The sequence below is a fragment of the Pyxicephalus adspersus genome, chromosome 10 (assembly GCF_032062135.1).
Source record: "Pyxicephalus adspersus chromosome 10, UCB_Pads_2.0, whole genome shotgun sequence".
Taxonomy (NCBI): domain Eukaryota; kingdom Metazoa; phylum Chordata; class Amphibia; order Anura; family Pyxicephalidae; genus Pyxicephalus; species Pyxicephalus adspersus.
In genome coordinates, this window is record NC_092867.1 from 23,137,803 (window position 1) to 23,158,851 (window position 21,049).

The 21,049-nt window shown below is 36.6% G+C and overlaps 1 protein-coding gene across 1 annotated transcript in view; it reads right to left on the reverse strand.

Moving 5' to 3' along the window:
• LOC140339947 (alpha-2-macroglobulin-like) overlaps window positions 1-21,049 on the reverse strand; it is a 117,084-nt gene that overhangs the window by 77,726 nt on the left and 18,309 nt on the right. Inside the window, exons 9-17 of the mRNA XM_072424873.1 lie at window positions 20,774-20,888; window positions 20,556-20,665; window positions 19,289-19,456; window positions 18,329-18,559; window positions 16,122-16,188; window positions 15,165-15,310; window positions 14,895-15,044; window positions 11,940-12,107; window positions 7,309-7,532 (exon numbers count right to left, since the gene is read on the reverse strand). Of these exons, the coding sequence (XP_072280974.1) occupies window positions 7,309-7,532; window positions 11,940-12,107; window positions 14,895-15,044; window positions 15,165-15,310; window positions 16,122-16,188; window positions 18,329-18,559; window positions 19,289-19,456; window positions 20,556-20,665; window positions 20,774-20,888 (1,379 nt within the window). The remainder of the gene's footprint in view (window positions 1-7,308; window positions 7,533-11,939; window positions 12,108-14,894; window positions 15,045-15,164; window positions 15,311-16,121; window positions 16,189-18,328; window positions 18,560-19,288; window positions 19,457-20,555; window positions 20,666-20,773; window positions 20,889-21,049) is intronic.

The window sequence follows — 21,049 nt, forward strand, 5'->3', positions numbered from 1 at the left end:
GAACAATAACTGTGTACTGTAGTCTTCTTCATGGGTAAATAAGGCATCCCCCTGAAAATAAGCCCTAGAGCATATTTTGGCCTTCAAAAAAAAATAAGACAGTGTCTTATCATCGGGGAAACAGGGTAATACTGAGGAAGTACAGTATTTGTCAAACTGAACACAACATGTCCTTCTTTCTCGATAGTAACCAATATGAATTCATCCAATAACCTCAGTTTAGGAAAGAATAGCCACCTTCACAATTATTGTTATGGGCAACACAAATGTTTTCTGATATTCCTTACCTTTACCCTCCTCTATGCACAACTTATAGCTAAGTGATTTCTCCTGTAGGATACCTCCAGGCTGTAATGATCAGAATAAGAAACACTTATATCGTATTGTTGGGGTAGTACAATTTTATTCAATATTAATAATGTCTCACTAACAATAATATTTTTTTAACTTATACTACTATATGTATACATTTCATTAAGTAATTCTAATAGGGAATGAAAGTCATCCTTTTACTCTCATCTTTTTTAGGTCAAATACTGGTTAAAGGATGATCATTGGTCAGTACTGGTCAAGCACTGGTCATTGTCTCAGTCTTGTGAATTTTAAACACAGCTCTACTTCTATCCTGGAGTCTCACCCAGAACTTACTGTATGCAACATTTGATCATCCTCCAAGCCAATAATATTGGGGAACTCCTTGGCCGAATGCAACTGACTTCCAAGCTAAGTATTTCTTTTTTTATATTTAATTATATGTTATTGCATTGTTATTTCATCTGTCTTTTAAAATAGTTTACTCTTTAATTTTACTTGCAAGTCTCTATATCATCTGTCTTTGTAAACTTCAAATTTAAATCATCACTATTAACATAAATTGTCACAAAGTATATCAGTTGTACAACAGATATGTTGTTGGTTTTTATTCTGTCTGCACATGTTATAATTTTACCATACCTATGCATATTTATGCATTTACACCATATTTTATGCAAAGGCTTTGCCTATCTGTACCTATCTGTCTTTGTGTAAAAAACGGACTGCTTTGCCTTCAGATTAGATGATTACCTTGTTTCAAGTGATGCCCTTTAGGCACGTCATTTGATAAGACCTACTACACACACAGATCACTTCCATTGAAACTCATAGAAATAGAAGATTCTTCCCTGGGGATTGTTTCAGTGAATGTCAGATTCACTGCTTTATAACGAGACTCCTTTGTTTATGATTTTAATTTTCATTGTATTTGGGGAATTCAAAAAAGTAAAGAGGATGTAGATACTTTAAGGCTGATTCATCAAGCAAAATTGGAAGCTTGCTCGCGCATTCGTATTCGCAATCCAAATTCGGAAGCCTTCGATCAGTTTATCAAATAAAATTTCAGGCGCTGACGTTTTCGCGCGGAAGTTATTAACTGAAATGGTCTCGCTGCTGGAGCCGCATCCCTGGCAGTTTGACACTGGCGAGTTTGCATTAAAAGTCACTGTTCCCCTAAAAAATCATTCTTTCTAATGGCACACATATTACCCTTAGCCGTAAAAAAAAAAGTTTGTGCTGTTCAAATGTTTAAAACATCTATATGCGCTAAGAAATAAGCATATTTTCTTTCCTGCTAGGCAAGAGTTAACTGAGTTCAGCTCCTCTAAATAGGCGCCTATCTAAACGCTTATGATGCCTGATTCCACTCTTGATAGGGCAAATTTGCATATTGGTTTGGTAAGTATTTTTTAATGCAATATTTGTTGGGCCATTTTTGAACTATTTTGGCTTTACATTGAAGTGTGGGTTTACATGTGTTTTGTTTGTTCTTTTTAATCTTTTTTTCATTTAGTGTAAATTTAGTGATGTGATGTGTGTGTGTTTTTTTTAATGTTTTTTATATTTTTTGTGACCTTTCAGCAAATGTTTCTTTTGAATAAAGTTGTTTGTAAAATGTTGTCGTTTGTTTTTTTTGGGGTTTGTTGTTATGTGATCTCCTTTCCAATCTCCCACAGTTCAAAAATTAAATTGTGATTATTTTCAAGCTGTTCCTTTCTCTGAATTATTTGTAAGGCTAAAAACAGCACAACTGTCTTGTTTGATGCGCATAGTTGTGTGCCAAACTTCAGGAGCATGTAGTTCATAATTGTGCGCCAAGGCGGACCTGCTATGTGCGGCTGAACTGTTTTATCAGTTGAAAAATGCACCGCACTTTTGCACAGTCCTCTTTAAGGTAAATTTGTACTTTTTTTATGTATATTGCTTGTTTTGCTTCTATCCACTCATGTATGTATAGACATGAGTGCACATTGAAACAAAACATGTATGTATGTATGCATTTAGATGTGTGTACATATACATAAAAAAGAGATATTATAAGAAGTAATAAGCAAAGAGAGCTTTTTAGACCGTATTGCTTCACATTGAAAAAGATTGCCCATTGCTTCCTATGATTTCTGATATCATGGGCTTGGCTGCAAGCAACATTCATTGAGGATATTGCTTCTGGTTAAAAGAAGGAATCCACCTTATGTGCTTCCACTACCAAGCTGAGGTAAATAAGTCAATAAATATAGTGGGCCAAGATCTAAAATTGCATTCAACATCCCGAAGGTATGGAAAAGCAAGAAAATGTTTGGCACAAAGTGGATTTGTCCCTGGACGTTTAACCACCTGGGCGTTACAGTGGTGTCTAGATTTCTGTTCCAAAAGTGTTACACTGTTTTTCATGAAATTTTGTTTTTTAAATTTTAGACCTTTACCTTACAGAAATATCTCCGAACAAGGGTTCTAGTCGATATCATGAATATAAAAAATGTTTAAAACACACTCACATGTAAAAAAAAAAAAATTACTTTTAATAAAATTAAATAAAAGACACAAAAATCAGCTTAAACAAGAACACATAAATAAATGAAAAATACTGAAAATGCGATAATTCGGTATACTGTATAGTTTTCTAAAACACCTCCCTAGTGTCCGTCACATACCTATAGACAAAACCACATAAATATATATTTCTATTATTTTGTATTGGATTGGATACAGGACTTTGTATTCAATCCAATACTGATAATGCGATAATTCGGTATAGTGTATAGTAATATATTTTTCTAAAACACCTCCCTAGTGTCCGTCACATACCTATACACAAAACCACATAAATATATTTTCTATTATTTTGTATTGGATTGGATGCAGGACTTTGTATTCAATCCAATACAAAATGAGAACAAAATTCAAACTCTCATTTTGTATTGGATTGAATACAAACTCTTGTATCCAATCCAATACAAAATGAGAGTTTGAATTTACCAATTATATACTTTGTATTTATTTTGAATTATTTTGTATTGGATTGGATACAGGAGTTTGTATTCAATCCAATACAAAATGTGTTTGAATGACTTTCAATTTGAATTTCCCGCACATGCACCGACGTCATCGTACGCGCCGACGTACACGCTACGGAGGGAGAAGAAGCCGTCCGGCTTCCTCTTCTCCGCCGGCCGGCATCTTCTTCTTTTCGGAGAGGGCACCCGACGCTGGAGATCGACGCTGGAACATGACGCTGGATCGCAGCGGGACCAGGTAAGTGATCGATAAACCTGAACTTTTCTCACTGTATTTTTATGATGGTGTGTTAGAATACTCATTCTAACACACCATCAGGTGTGTTAGAATGAGTATGCAACACAGCTGGACAACTAACTGACAACCAGTTTGGACAGCAAGTAGAAGTGTGTTTGTATACAATAGTGCTTGTATATAAGATTCAGGCAGCACAGCACAATGACAACAAACCTAGAACACTACCACTAATGAACAGATGAGTTGTGTGGGGGCAAATCAACATAAGTGCAAAGGTCAGACAAAAAAAAAATAGGAAGTAAAAGCCATGACAATTTATTCAGAAAAAACTATGTACATAATACATTCAAATACCAATATGTGACAATGGGACAAAGGCAACGAGAGGGGTCAAGTAGTATTTTGCAGTGGAAACCATGCAGACATTTGTACTCAATACTTGGAATAAATAAATAAAACATTGCTGAAGAATTGCTAAACTGCAGAAACTGGCATTACAAAACAGGCCCAAGCAAACTTACTTACCGATCCCCCCTACACACACACACACACACATGTCCAGTTAAAATAGTAATAATGAAAATGCATATGTATTTATATACATTTAAATGTATTTTGACATACACACACAAGTGAAATCAATAAATGTTCCTTAATCCATGTATTATAACATAATAAACACATTATAACATTATACCATTTTTGCCTATAATCCTTTAATAAAATTTTTGATTTCAAACTAGAATGAAATTTTAATCAGGTCACAAATGTGTGTTCACATATTTTTTTACACTGATATTATTGTGTGATGGCATATTTGAAAGTGCCATTTAGTATATATCCAGCTTGATAGAAATTAGTTTGCAGTCTTGCAACCAAAAGAAAGTATCAAAACAACAAGTGCAACAAATGTAACTATAAATGAAGCATGTTTGTGAAAGAGTAGAATGTAACATAAAAAAGTAACACTTACACAAAAAAATATCAAGCATTAAAGATTCAAATTGATCTGTAAAATGGACTGGAGATGTGCACAGAACAGGGCGCAGGTGTGCGCTAATTAATTGCTATCACCTCATCATTGAGTTTAACATCTGCTCCTGAATCGCGCAGCTGAAAGTTGATCGCCTTAATTGGCGTATTCAAGATCTTTGCTCATCTTTGCAGGAAACCGGCAGGCGAGTTTACTAGAACTCGGGCACGACTCGCGGTAATAGAGCTTGCTGCCCGGCGCATACGTACGCGCGTCGAGCGTACGCACATTTCATTGATAAATCAGGGTCATTGTATGATGATTATTCTACTGTGAATGTAGGAATTCGGCAACACAAGCAACCTCGGTGAAGTTTGTTTACCAGTGACCACAAAAAAAATTATTACAGAATAATTTTTGTCTGATTCATACTAACCTGAACAAGTAAAGACTTAACAATTGTATCTGTGCTTCCTTGCTTAGGGACAATCGGAATTTCATTTTTGCAGAATTCTTTTGTGTCCAGAGCTTCAGTTTTCACAGTGATGTTTACATGTCCTAGAGAGAGGCAAAATACCTATTAACAATGACTATAAAGTGTTCTTTGTGACACAAACATCATTTTCAGTATTAAACAAAATTGGATGACTAAGGAAGTAGATTGGCTTCACTCCATAACATATTTCTTAAATAGCCAAAACCCCACTCACACACACTATGTGAGTTGACAAATAATAATTATTGTTCGAAAAGAAAGCCTAGAATAAAGAAATGCTTTTTTAAAAAAATTTGGCAACTCAATACCGGTATGTATTAGTTTCATACACATTAAAAGGTACAAGTGATCAGTACAAAAGAATTAATATAAACAATGGTTCCACAATTGTAGTAAATAGGTCCAGCCCCAATCTTGGATGATACGTTTAGGAAGTTTGATGCATAGTCCCTGGTCAACACCCCAAATCTAGAATTGGGTCTGGACCTATTTACTCAATTGTGGAACCATTGTTTATATTTATTGCTTGTTCTAGCTTTTTTTCCAACAATAAATATTAGTATTCTAAAAAACACACAGAATTTTGTTAACCAGCCTCTACCCCAGTTTATTCTAGTCCCTGCACAAAAACATGCATAAGACATTCATATAGTAGTACATGGGCATAGCAAAGCATGTAACAGCATCAAATCAAAGACAATATCATTGTCAAAGACATTAACAAAAAAGCATTACACCTATTAAGGAGTCTCTGGAGAAAAGTCTGGTTCAGGAATAGTTTCATAACACTGTAATTATTCTTCACAATGCCACAATATACAATGTACATACAATGCTTTGGTGGTGTGTGTTCTCACCAGACACTCTTCAAACAGCTTAGTTTACCTATAGGAGTGGCCATTCATAAGCAGGCTGCATTTGTGAGCACACCACCCTGTGTAATGCCAACATATGATATTAAGCTTCCATCATTTAAATAAATTCCAATAAATGAAAAGGAAAGGCCAGGGGTACTCATTCTGTTAGAGAAAAGGCTAGATGATGATTGAGTTAGCTGAAATTGCTGTGCAGCGTACAGTAAACTTAGAGCAAGCTTTTTCTCTACGCTTTTTATGTCATGGGGGCCTAGCAGGGTTTTCTTTAAATACTACATATAGTTAACTTAGGTCAAACAAATAATAATGCTAAATAGGTAAAATCATTAGAAATTGACAATCATTTATAAACGTAGAAGTGTAATTTCAGAGCATTTACTTGCACAAGGATATCTTTTTATTTTTTTTGAAGCAGGGCTTAAGACTATGACAAGGTGCATTGCAAAGGGTACAAGGTAAGTAATGTAATCCTATTGTTGGAAGGGAGACCTCAAATCCTATTTACTCCTAGGTTCAATGTGCAACAGACAGTCCTATCCCATGATAACTAATCCAAAATTTCCTTACTTTACCTAATATTAGGTAAAACATTTAAATTTTTGGCCAATGGTCCTGATTGGTGGCCAACAGTCCTGATATTTTAATGCATAACAATGGACCTTTTATATGTGTGAAAATTAAGAAATATATTTTCTTTTATAAAAATATTCTTCTTTTCATGTTTATAATCTCATTTTTGTTATCAGGTTGGAATCCTTTTGTCTGTGTTAGGACCAGAGCCACATCATTCACAAGGCAACCTTTAAAAGCAGGCTAGGACCTGGTAAGTACCCAGGGGGCATATCTACAACCATTATACTCCTGCAGAACACCAGAGAAATAGTGCAGTTGGTTACTGCACTAGAGAGGGTGGACTTGCAGGCAGTTGTTGTCCTATGGAACCATAATTCTATAGACTATATATAGAGAGTTTTATTTTGTTCCTATTGGATTGCTTATCAATGCTATTTAAAGTGACAGGGGAGAGATAGAGCTACTACCTTGCACAGAGTCCCATTCTCCCCTAATACATCTCTGTCCAATGCAGATGGAGTTTCCATGTCTGCATTTAAATTTACCCGAGTCACTATTGGTTTTGGATTTCTTTCTGTTTGGAGTACGTATAACTGTGTAAGTTATAATATAGCCCCAAACCGGTTAGATTCTCCCTACACACACCATTAAGCTATATAGGAATAATCCTGGTGAATAATTATAATACAGTAAAGGAAAAAAAGGTATGTGTGTAATTATTCCCAGTTCTTATGTGCATTTTGCTCATTAGCTGTTTTTTTTTTTATTTAATAATGTTTATTGCTGGGTATTAAGCTTTCATTGGTGTATTATTACTTTCTTACCCCAGTGCTATAAGTTCAAAGAGGAGGGTCTCAGGAAAATGGATTCTGACTCTTTCCTCTTCCTTCACTGTTCTTCCTGCTTCATTTATTGTCAGGCTGGTGGTTTTGTCTTCTAGACTTTGGACACGAGATTGGCACACGATTTCATGTTCTGCCGTAGGGTCTTTCTTACGATTCATTGGCTTTTGTATCCATGCATTCGTTAAGATTTTTAACCGCAAACCCTGTTGTTAAAAAGACAATGCTCTCATATTTTTCTCAGTGGCACTGATTTACTAAAGTAATGAAGTATGTTCACTTTGAAAGCATAGTAAATAATTGCATCAAGTGCAATTGCATCCAAACATTAAAACAGAATTAAAACTGCAATACTTTCCTGTCCCAGTTCCGTAGCAGGGCGCAGTCATCTTCTTCATTCTTTACTTTCTAGGGAAGATCTTTGTCCATCTTGAATATTCTAGCCAGGATAAGGTAACTCCTACACAGCACAGCCCATCTTTTTTGACAGATACCCAGAGCAATCAGGCAGGTAGGAAGAATTATTGCAGAAGGGATATCACTTGTTCCTTTCTGCAATAATTACCTCTCTGAGTGTGAATTTTTAAAAAATGGAGCTTTATTTTCATACTTTATAGAATGTTTTACTTGGAAATGATTTGATGTTTGAAGTCAGTGTGGCTTTACCACATTTATGTCTTAAACTATATAAAGTTAAAGCAGAACTAAACTAAAAATAAAAAAATCACACTGCTGTGGCAGTGGTGATCAAGACAGATAGGTAAGGTGCTGCACCCTATTTTTTATATAAAGGGGTGTTGCACAAAAAAGGCAATTTTTACTTTAGGTAAAAGGGTTGTCTACCCTTTTATGTAAAGTAACAGTTTTTAGAGTCTAGATCCACTTTGCAAAATAAAAATATATGTTACTGTTTTCATGTTGCAAAGAGTACATTTAGTTTGATTGTGTGACAAATCAAAGTCAAGATGCTTTTGTATATCAACCCCATCGTCCCCTCAGCCACTTATCCTAAAATAGCAGATGTGGTGTTGGATCCACTTAACCCATCAATGTACAGCACAAATAGAATGTAATCCTTTAATGTATTTAGGGTGCTTGAGTTCCAAGAGCTAGGTGTAATAATGTACAGTACTAGGAACATGTGGTGTTTTAAAAAAAAGTCTGATCATGTATTGATTCATGAATCCACTTTTTCACATTCTAAGGTTTAGCTAATTATTAAGTCAATACATGTTGGGGTAACAAAATACGTCTTCTACATTGGAGCTACAGAAACAACATTGAAATTATATTTAATTTATTACCTATTATTAGCAGATATAGACCATAGTTTGGTAGTCAAATTATTTGATCATAGGATAACAGCAACAGTCAAATTTACCTTTAGTTATAATATAAATAAATGTTTGCTCAAATACTACATACCTGTAAATACCAAATGTCTACCTACATATAAAAAGTATCATCAAATAGTATATTTTATAGATAATATAAAACAACATTGAATATTGTTTGCCCAGACAGATATGGTGGGTAACAAACCACATCTTTTCTTAATATTATTGTTATTTTTTCATTTCTTACTTCTGCAGTAAAAGTGGATGGGAAACATCTAGCATTTTAATACATCATATGTAAAGCCAATAAGCATCTTGGGAATGGAGGTCCTGCTGCCACTCTGCCTAACAATAAACTGTAAGAGCCTATTTACAATGCAATCAGCTGCAAAACATGCTTCTCATGCATTGAGGTCCTATTGTTGTATCCTGCATTAGGTAGTGAAAGGCTACAATGCACAAAACAAATATGGGCTCCTGTTTTGTAGCACACAAAGCACCATGTGTTAGGCAGCTTTTGTTTGTTAAAGATGTACATATGGGTGATATTGACAATGAATAACACTGCAGCGCACTAACAAATATATTGTGGAAAAACTGGCATTTTTAAATTTACAACATTACATACAGCTCAGAATTTAGACTAAAAAAATACCAAAGGTGGAAAATAGGTGCATTTTCTAATGAAAAGGTAAAACTTGTAATATTGCTTAACTTAGAAGAATACGACATGTAAAACACAGGAATGAGAAGGTCAAAATCACAGCTTTTGCAGATGATCTGATGCTTTACATTTCTAAACCAAAGCGGAGCTTACAAGTGATCTTATCTCTTATAACTGAATACTGGTTGGTGTCAGGTTAATTGGGATAAATCAAAAGCACTTTATCTGACTGGATCCACCAATATTCCTTAATTTGGTGCAAAGACAAATTGAAGTACCTTGGGGTCCAGCTTCCTAAAAACCCCTTTAAATTACATCGCCTTAATATTCCTCCACTATGGCAATATGTGAAGGAACCATTGACAAAATGGTGTCCTATTTAGGTAGAGTAGGATTAATAACAATTATTTTCCCCTGAATTTTACCCATAGTGTTGAAAAAAAGAAAACTGCAAGATGGACTTCTCAAATCAATATTTGGGAAAGTAAACCATCTAGGATAAGTAGGTGTATTCTACAACAACCAGTAAAAAATGGTGGCCTTAACTTCCCTGACATGGAACTTTACAGCTGGGCAGCAATCACTGTATTTAATAAAGATTGGATATATGGTTCCTTTTGTTGTACTAAGTCAGCATTAGATCAAGAAATGCTGCCTAATTTAACTCTTACATGCATGCTGTACATGCACAAGGATTTGTCGCCTTTGGAGGTTATTGATAATCCCCTTTTATACACCTGCTGGCATGTCTGGCATAAAGTCAGGAGCTGATTAGAAATTAAATTAAATTTCGATTAAATAGTCTCTCCTCTCTTTTGTGCGGTAATAGTGATTTTTTTATGGGTGAACCATCTGTGATTGAATTTTGCTTTCCGAGCATAAAATGTTTTGTTAGTTGTTTAAATAAGAAACTAATTTCTAATGCAGCAGTGACTACTCTTTACCCTTTCTTAAAGAGGAACTATACTTGTTCTATACCAGCTTGTATCTATGCATTATATAATTATTTATGAAGTGTTTAGAAGTGGCCAGCTTGTAACTGGCAAGTTTACGTTTTCTTCCTCTCCTGACTTTCTCCTCCACCCACTCACAAGCTCAGCAGGTGCAGACAGAGCAGTCGCACAGTGACAAAAAAATCCGCATAATTAGGCCAGTAGGAGTGGATTAGAAACACTCCCACCAAGGATGGCATTTCCCAGATTACACCTCACCGCCTAGGTGATTGAGAGACCTGGGGGTGTGGCCAGAACTCGTTTTTTCATGTTTAAAGGTAAAAGCAAGCTGAAAAAAAAATATTCAGATGATTATAATTTAGGTTTATGTTATCCATAAGCCAAAGTTCATTTTGTGAGGATAGGTACGCTTTAAGAATGGAATTTTTTGCATACCTGCAAGTTTAATCCTATGTTTTGGGCATTATTAGGAATTTGTCTGAGCAAGACTGGGTTAACACATTGGATAAGTTGTTGGTCGTTCCATATATATACCCTTGATAATGGGTGTGTATTGGGCATATAAAACTACTTTGGACTATGAGATTAGGCACCTAAGATATTGCCCAATGATACTCTGAGGGACATTAGGGGACCCTGGAAGGCAATTTCTTCATCTATGTACAGGGAGATGACATTAAATATTTTCCACAGAGTTTATATTTTTCCTGTACGCTTTTATTATATGAGACTTAGCCCCTCCCTGAGATGTTTGAAGTGTGCAGCACCGGGAGCGGACATTTACCTACGCTGGGCCTCTTTTTAGAAAAGTTGTGAAATATTTTTTCAAATGGACTGGATAGAGACTAATGCTGCGTACACACGTGCAATTCTTCTTGTCCAATAATCGTCTCAGGGCTGATATCGAATGAGAATCTTGTGTGTGTACTGCGCTCGCCATCCATTGTTCAAACGACCATCATGGCGCATCCACAGACGACGAGTGATTGTAATGGAAGTGAAGGGGGAGAGAGCGCAGCTGGGTGCCGCTTCATCGTTCTTCCCATCCCCTCTCCATAGAGCAGAACGGTGCTGTATGTACAGCACTAGTTCTTGCATTGTGCAGTCCTTAGTCATTGGAAAGGATCGTGAAAGATCCTTTCTAACAACAATTTTTCAACATGTGTACATAGCCTAAATTGGAGTTACGAGTAGAGGGTTTATTGGAGGTTTGGGAATCCTATATTGCTATCTTATTTGTGGACCTCCAGAAACAAGTGGTTTAATCATTTGCTCAACCCTCATGATACATATACTGCTTATTGGCTAATGACTCTCCTGTCTCTAGTGAAATACTTCTTGATACTTATAAATTTTATAATTTATTGTAATAATGCATGGTTACCATTTAGAATGTCTTTCTTTGTATGTTATGGTTGTATTAGATTGTTATAATTAAGAACATTTTTTAGCAGTATTCTGTATTATTTGAATTATATATGTTTTTGTAACTTTTTTTTCTGTGTCCTTGAAAAAATAATAAAAAAAAACAAAAAAAAAAAAAAACAGGGATGAATGAAGATTGGACTTTTTTTCTGCTCAGGTACTTCCTCTACTTTACTGAAAGCCCCCCCAAATAATCTAGTAATATTTAAAACCAGTTTGGCTATCTCAATGTACCTTAAATATTGTTTTTACATCCATTTCTCTCTCATAGATACAAGGGCCAATGGATCTTCTTCTTCTTGGCAGTGGTATTGAAATTTCAATGATTTGTAGATCATAACGATAGTCCTCGATACGATAGTCATAATCTTCAAATTCCCAATATGGAAACAGATCATAAACCTTACAAGACAGAAAAGAAAAGTGTTGAATATTAAGTTAGGTTAATTCATTTTATTCAACATATACAAGTATAGCATGCAAGACAAGGTAACTTTATAATATAGCATGTTATAATTAGAGATGAGTGAATTTCTTGAAAATTCGATTTGGCCTGTTCGCCGAATTGTCCGAAAAGATTCTTTAAGATCCGAATTTATTTGCGGCAAATCGTGTTAAAAAACGGCTATTTCCGGGCTGCAGAGAGCCTCGGTGGTGGTGTAGAGCACTGTGTCTTGAAGTAACATGCATATGGAGTCTGCTGTGGTAGTGAAAAAATACTGTGAGTCAGTATGACATGCAGATGACAGGCATCGCTATTAGAATCACTGCACACTACATTTATTTGGGCAGTAATGGGGCCAAACTGACTCAAGTATAAACTCAGCCTTACAGGTCCATGATAGCATCAAGAATAAGCGCATTCCTTTTACACCCTCGTCAGCTGATTCCACATAGATGTCTACAGAACCTGTTCTATTAACTGCTTATACAAGTATAGCCCCCCCGACAGAGTGGAGGGGGTGACTGAGGTGGCGGCAGCATCAGGCGGAGACCACAGAGTAGCATAATGGCAGAGTCTGGAGGTGGCGGCAGCATCAGGAGGCTACAGAGTGGCACAATGATAGAGTCTGGAGGTGGCGGCAGCATCAGGAGGCTACAGAGTGGCAAGGTGACAGAGTCTGGAGGTGGCGGCAGCCCAAGGAAGCTACAGAGTGGCTGGGGGTGTCTGATGTCATTTGGGATGAAGTGGATGACCGAGTTAACCAAGAATCACTGGGTTGCTGGTCAAGACACATGGCAGCAGCATCAGGAGACCACAAAGTGACCCGGTGACAGAGTGGGGCAGTGGGTGGCAATACCAATACCCACTGACGAAGGTGGGTGAAAGAAGAAGGACTTTGCATCCGATGTGTGGCATCAGGCGGGGACTTGACTCCGAGGGGCCCTCGCTTCTGCCTCCAAGCGCCCGGCGCGCGCAGGGTTTCACCCGCTCTGAGAACAGTGACAGGTGGGGAGTTACACCTGTTTAACAGTAAAGCAGGTGTCCTAAGGTGAGCTCAGGGAGGACAGAAACCTCCCGTGGAGCAGAAGGGCAAAAGCTCGCTTGATCTTGATTTTCATTATGAATAAAGACTGTGAAAGTGAGGCCTCTTGATCCTTGCAACTTTTGGGTTAGGAGCAGGAGGTGTCAGAAAATTTACCACAGGGATAACTTGCTACAGAGTGGCACAATGGCAGAGTGCAGAGTCTGGAGGTGGCGGCAGCAGCAGGAGGCTACAGAGTGGCACAGTGACAGAGCCTGGAGGTGGTGTCAGCCCCAGGAGGCTACAGAGTGGCACAATGGCAGAGTCTGGAGGTGGCGGCAGCAGCAGGAGGCTACAGAGTGGCACAGTGACAGAGTCTGGAGGTGGTGTCAGCCCCAGGAGGCTACAGAGTGGCTGGGGGTGTCTGATGTCATTTGGGATGAAGTGGATGACCGAATTAACCAATCAAGAATCACTGGGTTGCTGGTAAAGACACAACCGCTAGATGACACCGGGGGTCATCCCGCCTTCTCCGTTTCCTTGCCCCATGTCCTCACACATGTAGCCACCATTTTAGAAAAAATTTTGATTCGTTACCACGAGTTGCGAGGAAATTTGGATTCATTGCAAATCAAATTTTTTCTGAAATTCGGATCGAATTGTACTTCGTCAGCTTCGATTCGCTCAGCTCTAGTTAGAATGACAGATGTTCTTTTTTTCGTGTGTCCCCAATGTTTCTGGGCTAATATGGCCATATTTATATGTTATTTTCTTTGTGTACTGGTAAGTGGCCCAAGGATGTCTCATCACTGTTACCATATCTCTCTGTTTATAGTTACTTACGGACCCCATAACCATTACTGAGTTAACATTTAAGCTTGATTGTTTGCATGTTAGGCTATGCTAACATGACTTCATTGGCTGTTCCGTTTAGCTGCTCCTTGTTTTGACCTTTGCATTTGGGTCTGTTTTCTGTATCCCTAGTTACAACTATGCTTGTTTTGCTGATTACATTTTCCTGCTGGATATCCCATAGTACATTCTAAAGCAACTATAAAGCCGCACACTAAGAGTTGTCCCATTGCTAAACCAATTTGTATAATTGATGGTGCTGGTAAAGGCCAGCCTCAACTGGAACATAATACATAAATTTTGGTGAGATTTTCCTTACAATTGTTGGGAACACAGAGCATCCTTTTCAACCATCATCCATTATCAACACAGATCCTGGACGAGTACTATACAGCTCCATTTGCTGCTTGTCCATATACAACCTGGACATGAACTGTAGCTCTAATTTGCCGGCACCTACATTCTAGTCCCAACTTGTCTATGCAGATCTGATTTTTACACTGTACTCTTTGGTTCTGGACCTGATGCAATTGTCCTGACATTGCCCTGTATATCTACTATGTTCCTGCCATCATATTCATCAGCCCATAAAACACTGAATATGGTCTTCAGTAACCTGCTACCTCAATCAGGACAATGAACACTAGTCTTTAATAGATCAATGCAGACTTTTCTGATCCGCTTTCATGACATATTTTTCTTTTCAGATTTCCTTTTTCCTATTTCAAATGATGTTTTTGTTATTTTGGTGATCACCATCCTATCCTACTGCTCAAGGTAGTACAATACCAAGTACCGATACAATGGTGTTAGTTGATGCTGATTTAACAGCAGTAACAGTGATTATTTAGTATTTGAATGTGTTACTCACTTTTTTAGCAGTCAGCTCTTTGTCTGGTTTCATTAGCACCACACTCTGATCCACAACTCGAAGACCACACAGAGAACCAGGAGCTGCCTGAACCCGGACAGACACATCAGATCCTGGAAGGACCTCATCAGGAGAGATTTCAAGTGATACCTGATTAGGAGAAAAATGCAAAAGCTACACTGAACAAATTGTTAAATTAAGTTTATTGAATCCCAATCTTTCTAAAATGCACCGCCATACAATTTTAATGTCAATTATCAGGCAACTTACTCTATTCTTGAAACATGTTTGAACTTTGTATTTTGCAGAGTCTGCCAAAATCTCCCCATTAGGTAATAAAATGTAGGCAAGGGCACGAATAGTGGAAGATTTTCCTGCACTTATAGGAATTTTGAAGGTAGCCTTTCCATGTAGATCTGAGAAAGACAAAGTAGGCATTTACAGGGGTAAGAATAGTATAAGAGAATCAGTAATACAATTAAAAAATGGTCCAGCCATAGCCAAAGAAACAGTCATTATATTGTTCCTAGGGCCTGGTCTTTGCAATTGTTTTGATGGCATCATCTATTCGTTAACTTAGAATATATCTGAGATTATTTAGAATTTTTTGACAGGAGCATTTGACCAACAATTGACCTACTTCAAGCTGATTTTGTATTTCAAAAGACACGAATTAACTGATTCACAACTGACTACATGCAAAAATTTGCATTGTTATACAGTTTGTGACAGTGACCAATAGTTTTCATGTGTTTTCTCAAAAAAAAACATATATGAAACTTGAACTAAGAGAACTATGTAGACTGCCAATTCTGATTTATACAAAATAATAGCTTTCTAGCTATATCAGACTTTATTCATTTTTTTGGTCAGATGCTCAAGTTATTTAACAGCATGGCAGCCAGGCAACCTGTATTTTCAGATTTTCAGCTTGCCAGGTGTTAGGCAAGAAATAAACTGCATTGTATGTCACTTCAGTAGCTGGGGAAACAACAATGGTCTCTATAAAATATATGAAACATCAAGTAAAATGCATTAAATCCATTCCTGTTAGACAGAATGGGGAAGGATTAGGAAATAGGAAATGAGAGTAAATTCCTGTAATGAAGTCCCGGATAGCAGATAAAACCCAACAGGCATTCACCCCTTCCCCAGATCTAAAACTAATAAATAAAGTTTTTGGCTGAATGTACACTTAAATTTGTCAGCTACAATCAAATATCTCACCTTCATTTTTATTTTTAACGTTGATTTCTAGGGAGCCAGAGTCTTGTATAGATCCCATATAAAGCATCTGTGAATCGAAAAAGTAATTATTAATGTGCTAAAAAATAACCCATAAGTTAATTTATTTGACAGTGTTCATAGGGGTTATCTTTAAAACTGGATGCAGTATTTACAGTATATCCTAATATAATACAGCATTGTAACAGGCACAATAAGAATTAGAGTCAAGTTGTAGCATCAGAAAGAAAAATATTGGAAAAAGTAGAGGGATGTCAAATGTAGGCTCATAAGGGTTTGTGTGGGGTGTATTGTGGATTGGGTTAAATAAAATGTATCTTTTTACATAACTCAACTTCTAAGCTTAAGGAAGGTTTTTGTTTTCAGAAAGAAAACAAATGGAGCAAAGAATATTGAAACAAAATGAAAGCTACAATCATAGCCAACAATGAAATTTGGAATCAATAGAAGAAATGTGATCACTGATTGGTTTCTGCGGAGAACAGACCCAGTCTGAAGTGGTTTATGTTTTTAAAGACCTTTGAAAAGTAGGTAGTATAGTTGGTGCAAGCATACGACCCCACATGACAGGTTCACTTTAACATATTTGCCGGTTAAGTCAAAGATTCTGCACAAAGTTCTAGAATAGTAAACAAAACATTGAAAATGTCAATTGAATCCCACATCCAAAAAATGTATGCAGGGAACTCAACAGTCAACTGGTTTTTAGGTCCTTAGCAGGGCTATAGTCGTAAAAAAGCCATGCCACTGAAACGACTCGTTTCTTGTGTGTCAGTGGCGGTTCGATGTTGCTCATTCCCGAAAAAAAGTGAGGGCAGTCAGACTGGGTCAGATCAGACATTTCATTCGAAAGTATACAAGTTGTGTCATGTGTACAAACAATAAGCAAATCATACCCGGATTCTGAACAACTTCTAACAGAGAAAAACAACTAGAAGGGCAAAATATCAGATAGAGCATACAGATAAATTACTGCTGTAAAATTTATTATACTAGTTGGTCAAACACACACAATTGCCATTAGGGCTTCGAATGTGTACTAGACCTAGGTCTCCTGCGTCAAATGGAATAGAAATCTGTTTCTTTAAGAACCCATTAGTTTCTAGGACTAAAAATTCTTCATCCACCTTAACACAAGTTTTTATTAAAAAAGCAATACAACTGGCATAGCAGAAACTTGCACTTAAAGGAGCATAGGTGATGCCATTTGTGGCCATTAGTTTAGGCAACACAGTATTTGGATCACAAAAAACATCCACTAAGCAATCCAACACTTTCAAGAAAATGAACCAGAAGCCCAAATGATTGCTACATGTTTTGGTTTAACTTTGCTCTTATTAGCTATCTCCAGGCAGGTGAAACTGAATGTGTTGCCTTGTGCACAGTACTTTCTAAAGTGGAAACATTCTCTATACAAGAGCATGAAACTTTGAAAAACCATTCTAACAACATACTTGCTTTTGAACCAAGGGATATGTAAGGTATAAGTTTTTATGACACCTATGTATTTCTCACTGTATAAATTCACAATGTTTACTGTCACCTATACAAAAATAGACCATTACAGCTCCAATTTGAAAAATATTGGTAACAGTATTTTCTACCATATGTTTCCCTATTCAAAACAATGTCTATTTACAGAATATATCTCAGTCCCAAGGATACAGTTATTGTTCCTAGTGCTATGAATTAAGCTAACTAGAACCCTATATTTTATATGTGATATAGTTAAATGATTTATTGTATTTTTTGGTTTAGAGATTGCTACTACTTCCTCACTTGTTACTTGTTATTTTATTGTTATGTTTTTAGTGACTGATATATTGTATTTTGTAACATGGTTGAGACTCTGCCGAGATATCACGTATTTCCTCACGTAACGCACCACCACCCCTGAAGAAGCCTTACTCTGGGCGAAATGCATCGGGTATCGGCTATACGTATGCGTTACGAGTTTGCACTGCTAAGTCTGCATCACTTGCTACGTGTTCTATATAGAAGTTCACTGTATAGTGCATTACATGGGCGGATATGGCTATGATCTATAGCTCTAACCAATTGAGATATTGTGATAAATGTTATTTTGTATTATGAGAATATATCACAAATACAAATATGAATGTTTGCCTCAAAAAACCCTTCTACTGCTTTTCTTTTTTGTATTTTGTGCACAGTACATGATAACTCACCAGGTAATGCAGGTGAAGGTGTTTATATTCCTCCTTTAGCTCTTCATGTTTGATTATATATTCTACTTCCACCTCCTCTTGTCCTTCACATGGCAGGACCTTGTCCACAGAGTGCAGCTTCAAGAAGCTCTTGCTTTTAGAGTAGAAAGGATAAAATGACAGGTGCAGTTGTCCGTAGTCAGGCCTAATGAAATCACGCACATAATCTGGATGCTTCAACAATGTTTTTACCTGTTGAGGAAAAATATTTATTTGTATTTTATATATATATATATATATATATATATATATATCACATATTTATATATATCTTGGAAAAGTTAGAAGATAATACTTGCTTGGAAGCGAGCTTTATTTTACCTTTATCTTAGGGGATAGTAAATTATTGGCCCATGTAGAGAGGGACAAACAAAATTTGCATTATTTATGCACAAATATTTCAGTTTTTAATTCACTACATTAGAACAAAATGATGATTACGTGCGTGAAGCTTCTGAATGTGAATGGCTTCTAGTGTGCTTTACCTGTGATTTATTGAAAACCTATTTTATCTATTTATTTATATGTGATAAGGATTGGAAACCCCTAGTTGAGTTGGCTCTTTAGAACAGGATGTGTGGTATTGGCAGGAATACAGGGTAAAACTAAAGAAAAAATCTTATGACTGGTAAGCTACACAACTGAATATTGCATTTTTGTTCTTGGGTTTAGATACACTATAGTTTCTTTTAGCATTGTTATAGCTAGAATTCTGATTGTTCTGCTTCACATACAAATAGATACCTTACATTACCCAAAAATGCAGCACACAAAATAAAAAAACATAAAAGCTCAAAAAATTACAAAAATCAATATGTTCTTCTTAAGCAAAAGCTAAAGCAAAAGAAGAAAGAAAAAAGAAAAGAATGCTCACTGCAAAAATGGAAAGGTTCTCTAAGTGTGCATATGTTATTTGCATACCACAAAGTGTTTTGTGCCCTTCCAATTGCTTGTATTCAAGATAAAAACAGCTTTGCCATTCTCATCTGTAACTAAGGTATCAATAATTGGTTTATTTGCTTCACGTATATTTTGCAAACAAATTTTCATGTGTTGCTTAGGATTATCATTCACATCTGTCACTTTAACCTGCAATAATAAAAAATGAGATGTAAGACAGCAAAGAAAGGTTTAAAATACAATTTATCATAACCATCAATGTTAACACGCTGCTGTCATTTCAATGTTGTGATGTAATTCATCTAAAAGATGGCAGCACGGTGGCTCAGTGGTTAGCACTCTGGCCTTTGTAGCACTAGGTTCGAATCTAAATATGACTTGATATCAGCCTCTTGCTATTCTCCTAACTCACCCGGAGAAGTAACATGATGTAACATATCTGTGTAACATGTTTGTCAAATGATGACAGCAGAGTGTAAGAAGACTTCATCAGTATTCTGCTTCTCCTTTACTCCAGTTAGCAAGCTGGAAGTGGAGAGAACACCAATGTATTCTTTAACTTTAGGGGTTTGTTTAGACCTGGGGGAAAACACCGCAGGCATTACCACTCCTGGATCTATACCATGCACAACTAGGCATCCAGGATCATTTTCAAGGATAATTAACAGACCTATTCGGTGCAATGTTAAGTGCTGTATGCAAGCATACCGTGTGGGAGTGGTAAAGCTCAAAAACCTCGAGCCCTTAGTGGTAATATCTACTTCACTGTGCAGTATTTTAGGACTCTGTAACACTCAGGACAAAAATGACAAAAATACAGTTTTTTTTGGTAACCCCCTTCTCCCCTTTTTTGCTTTATGTCCTCTTATGTGTCTTAGAAATGTTTATATATTTCTGTTACTCTATACTTGAAAACTGAATTCAACCTGTACTAAAAGAACCATGGGGGCCACTACTGCTGACCTTTTACTACATATCTCCAACCTTGCTGTAGAACTTTGATTTAGGATAATGATAGACGGCAAGTTAACCAGGCAATTACCTTTTATAGATACGATTACATTTGCAATTCCTTGCAAAGGTTACGTTTGCTTTGTGAATATATTATATCCCTATAAAAAAAGACTTTGCTAGGTGATTAATTTTGCACTTTATTGTGTACAATATCCAAGTTTTGGCATTTTTAAATTCCTGTTCTTTGCCCATGTATGTATTATATGACCACACGGGTGTATTTGAGTTCAGTTCCAACATAAAATAGAATAAAACATGGCACTATACAACTTACCACAACTTTTTTTGGGATCCCAGTCCCATAGTTGTAGTCAATATTTTCATAGGAAATCTTGTTGATCACATTAGATACCGTGGTTTTACCAGTTGCAGTTAATTGAATGCCTGCATGATGAAAAAACAAAATTAGGCATGCATGACATTGAGCTCAAAATAATTTCTAAGATTATTAGTGTATTTGTGTGTTCAAAAGTAGTGTAGAATAAAACTTACCTGTTGCTCGTTCAGTGATAAAAGCTTTTACATTCAGATTTCTCCCCAGACTAGCTTTGTTTACTATGTGGTTTTCCAACTTTACTTTAATAGTGTGGCATCCTGATTTATCCAGCTAGAGTTTAAAAGACACACAATTCAAACAATAGCTTTGTACTAAATGAGCCAAAGGAAATACATGACGAGGGTAGCTCAGACCTTCTAGCCCATCCTTTGTCAAAACATTGTCATAACTTCCGCCTACTTCCAAACCTCCTCCTGCTTACCAACCACTCC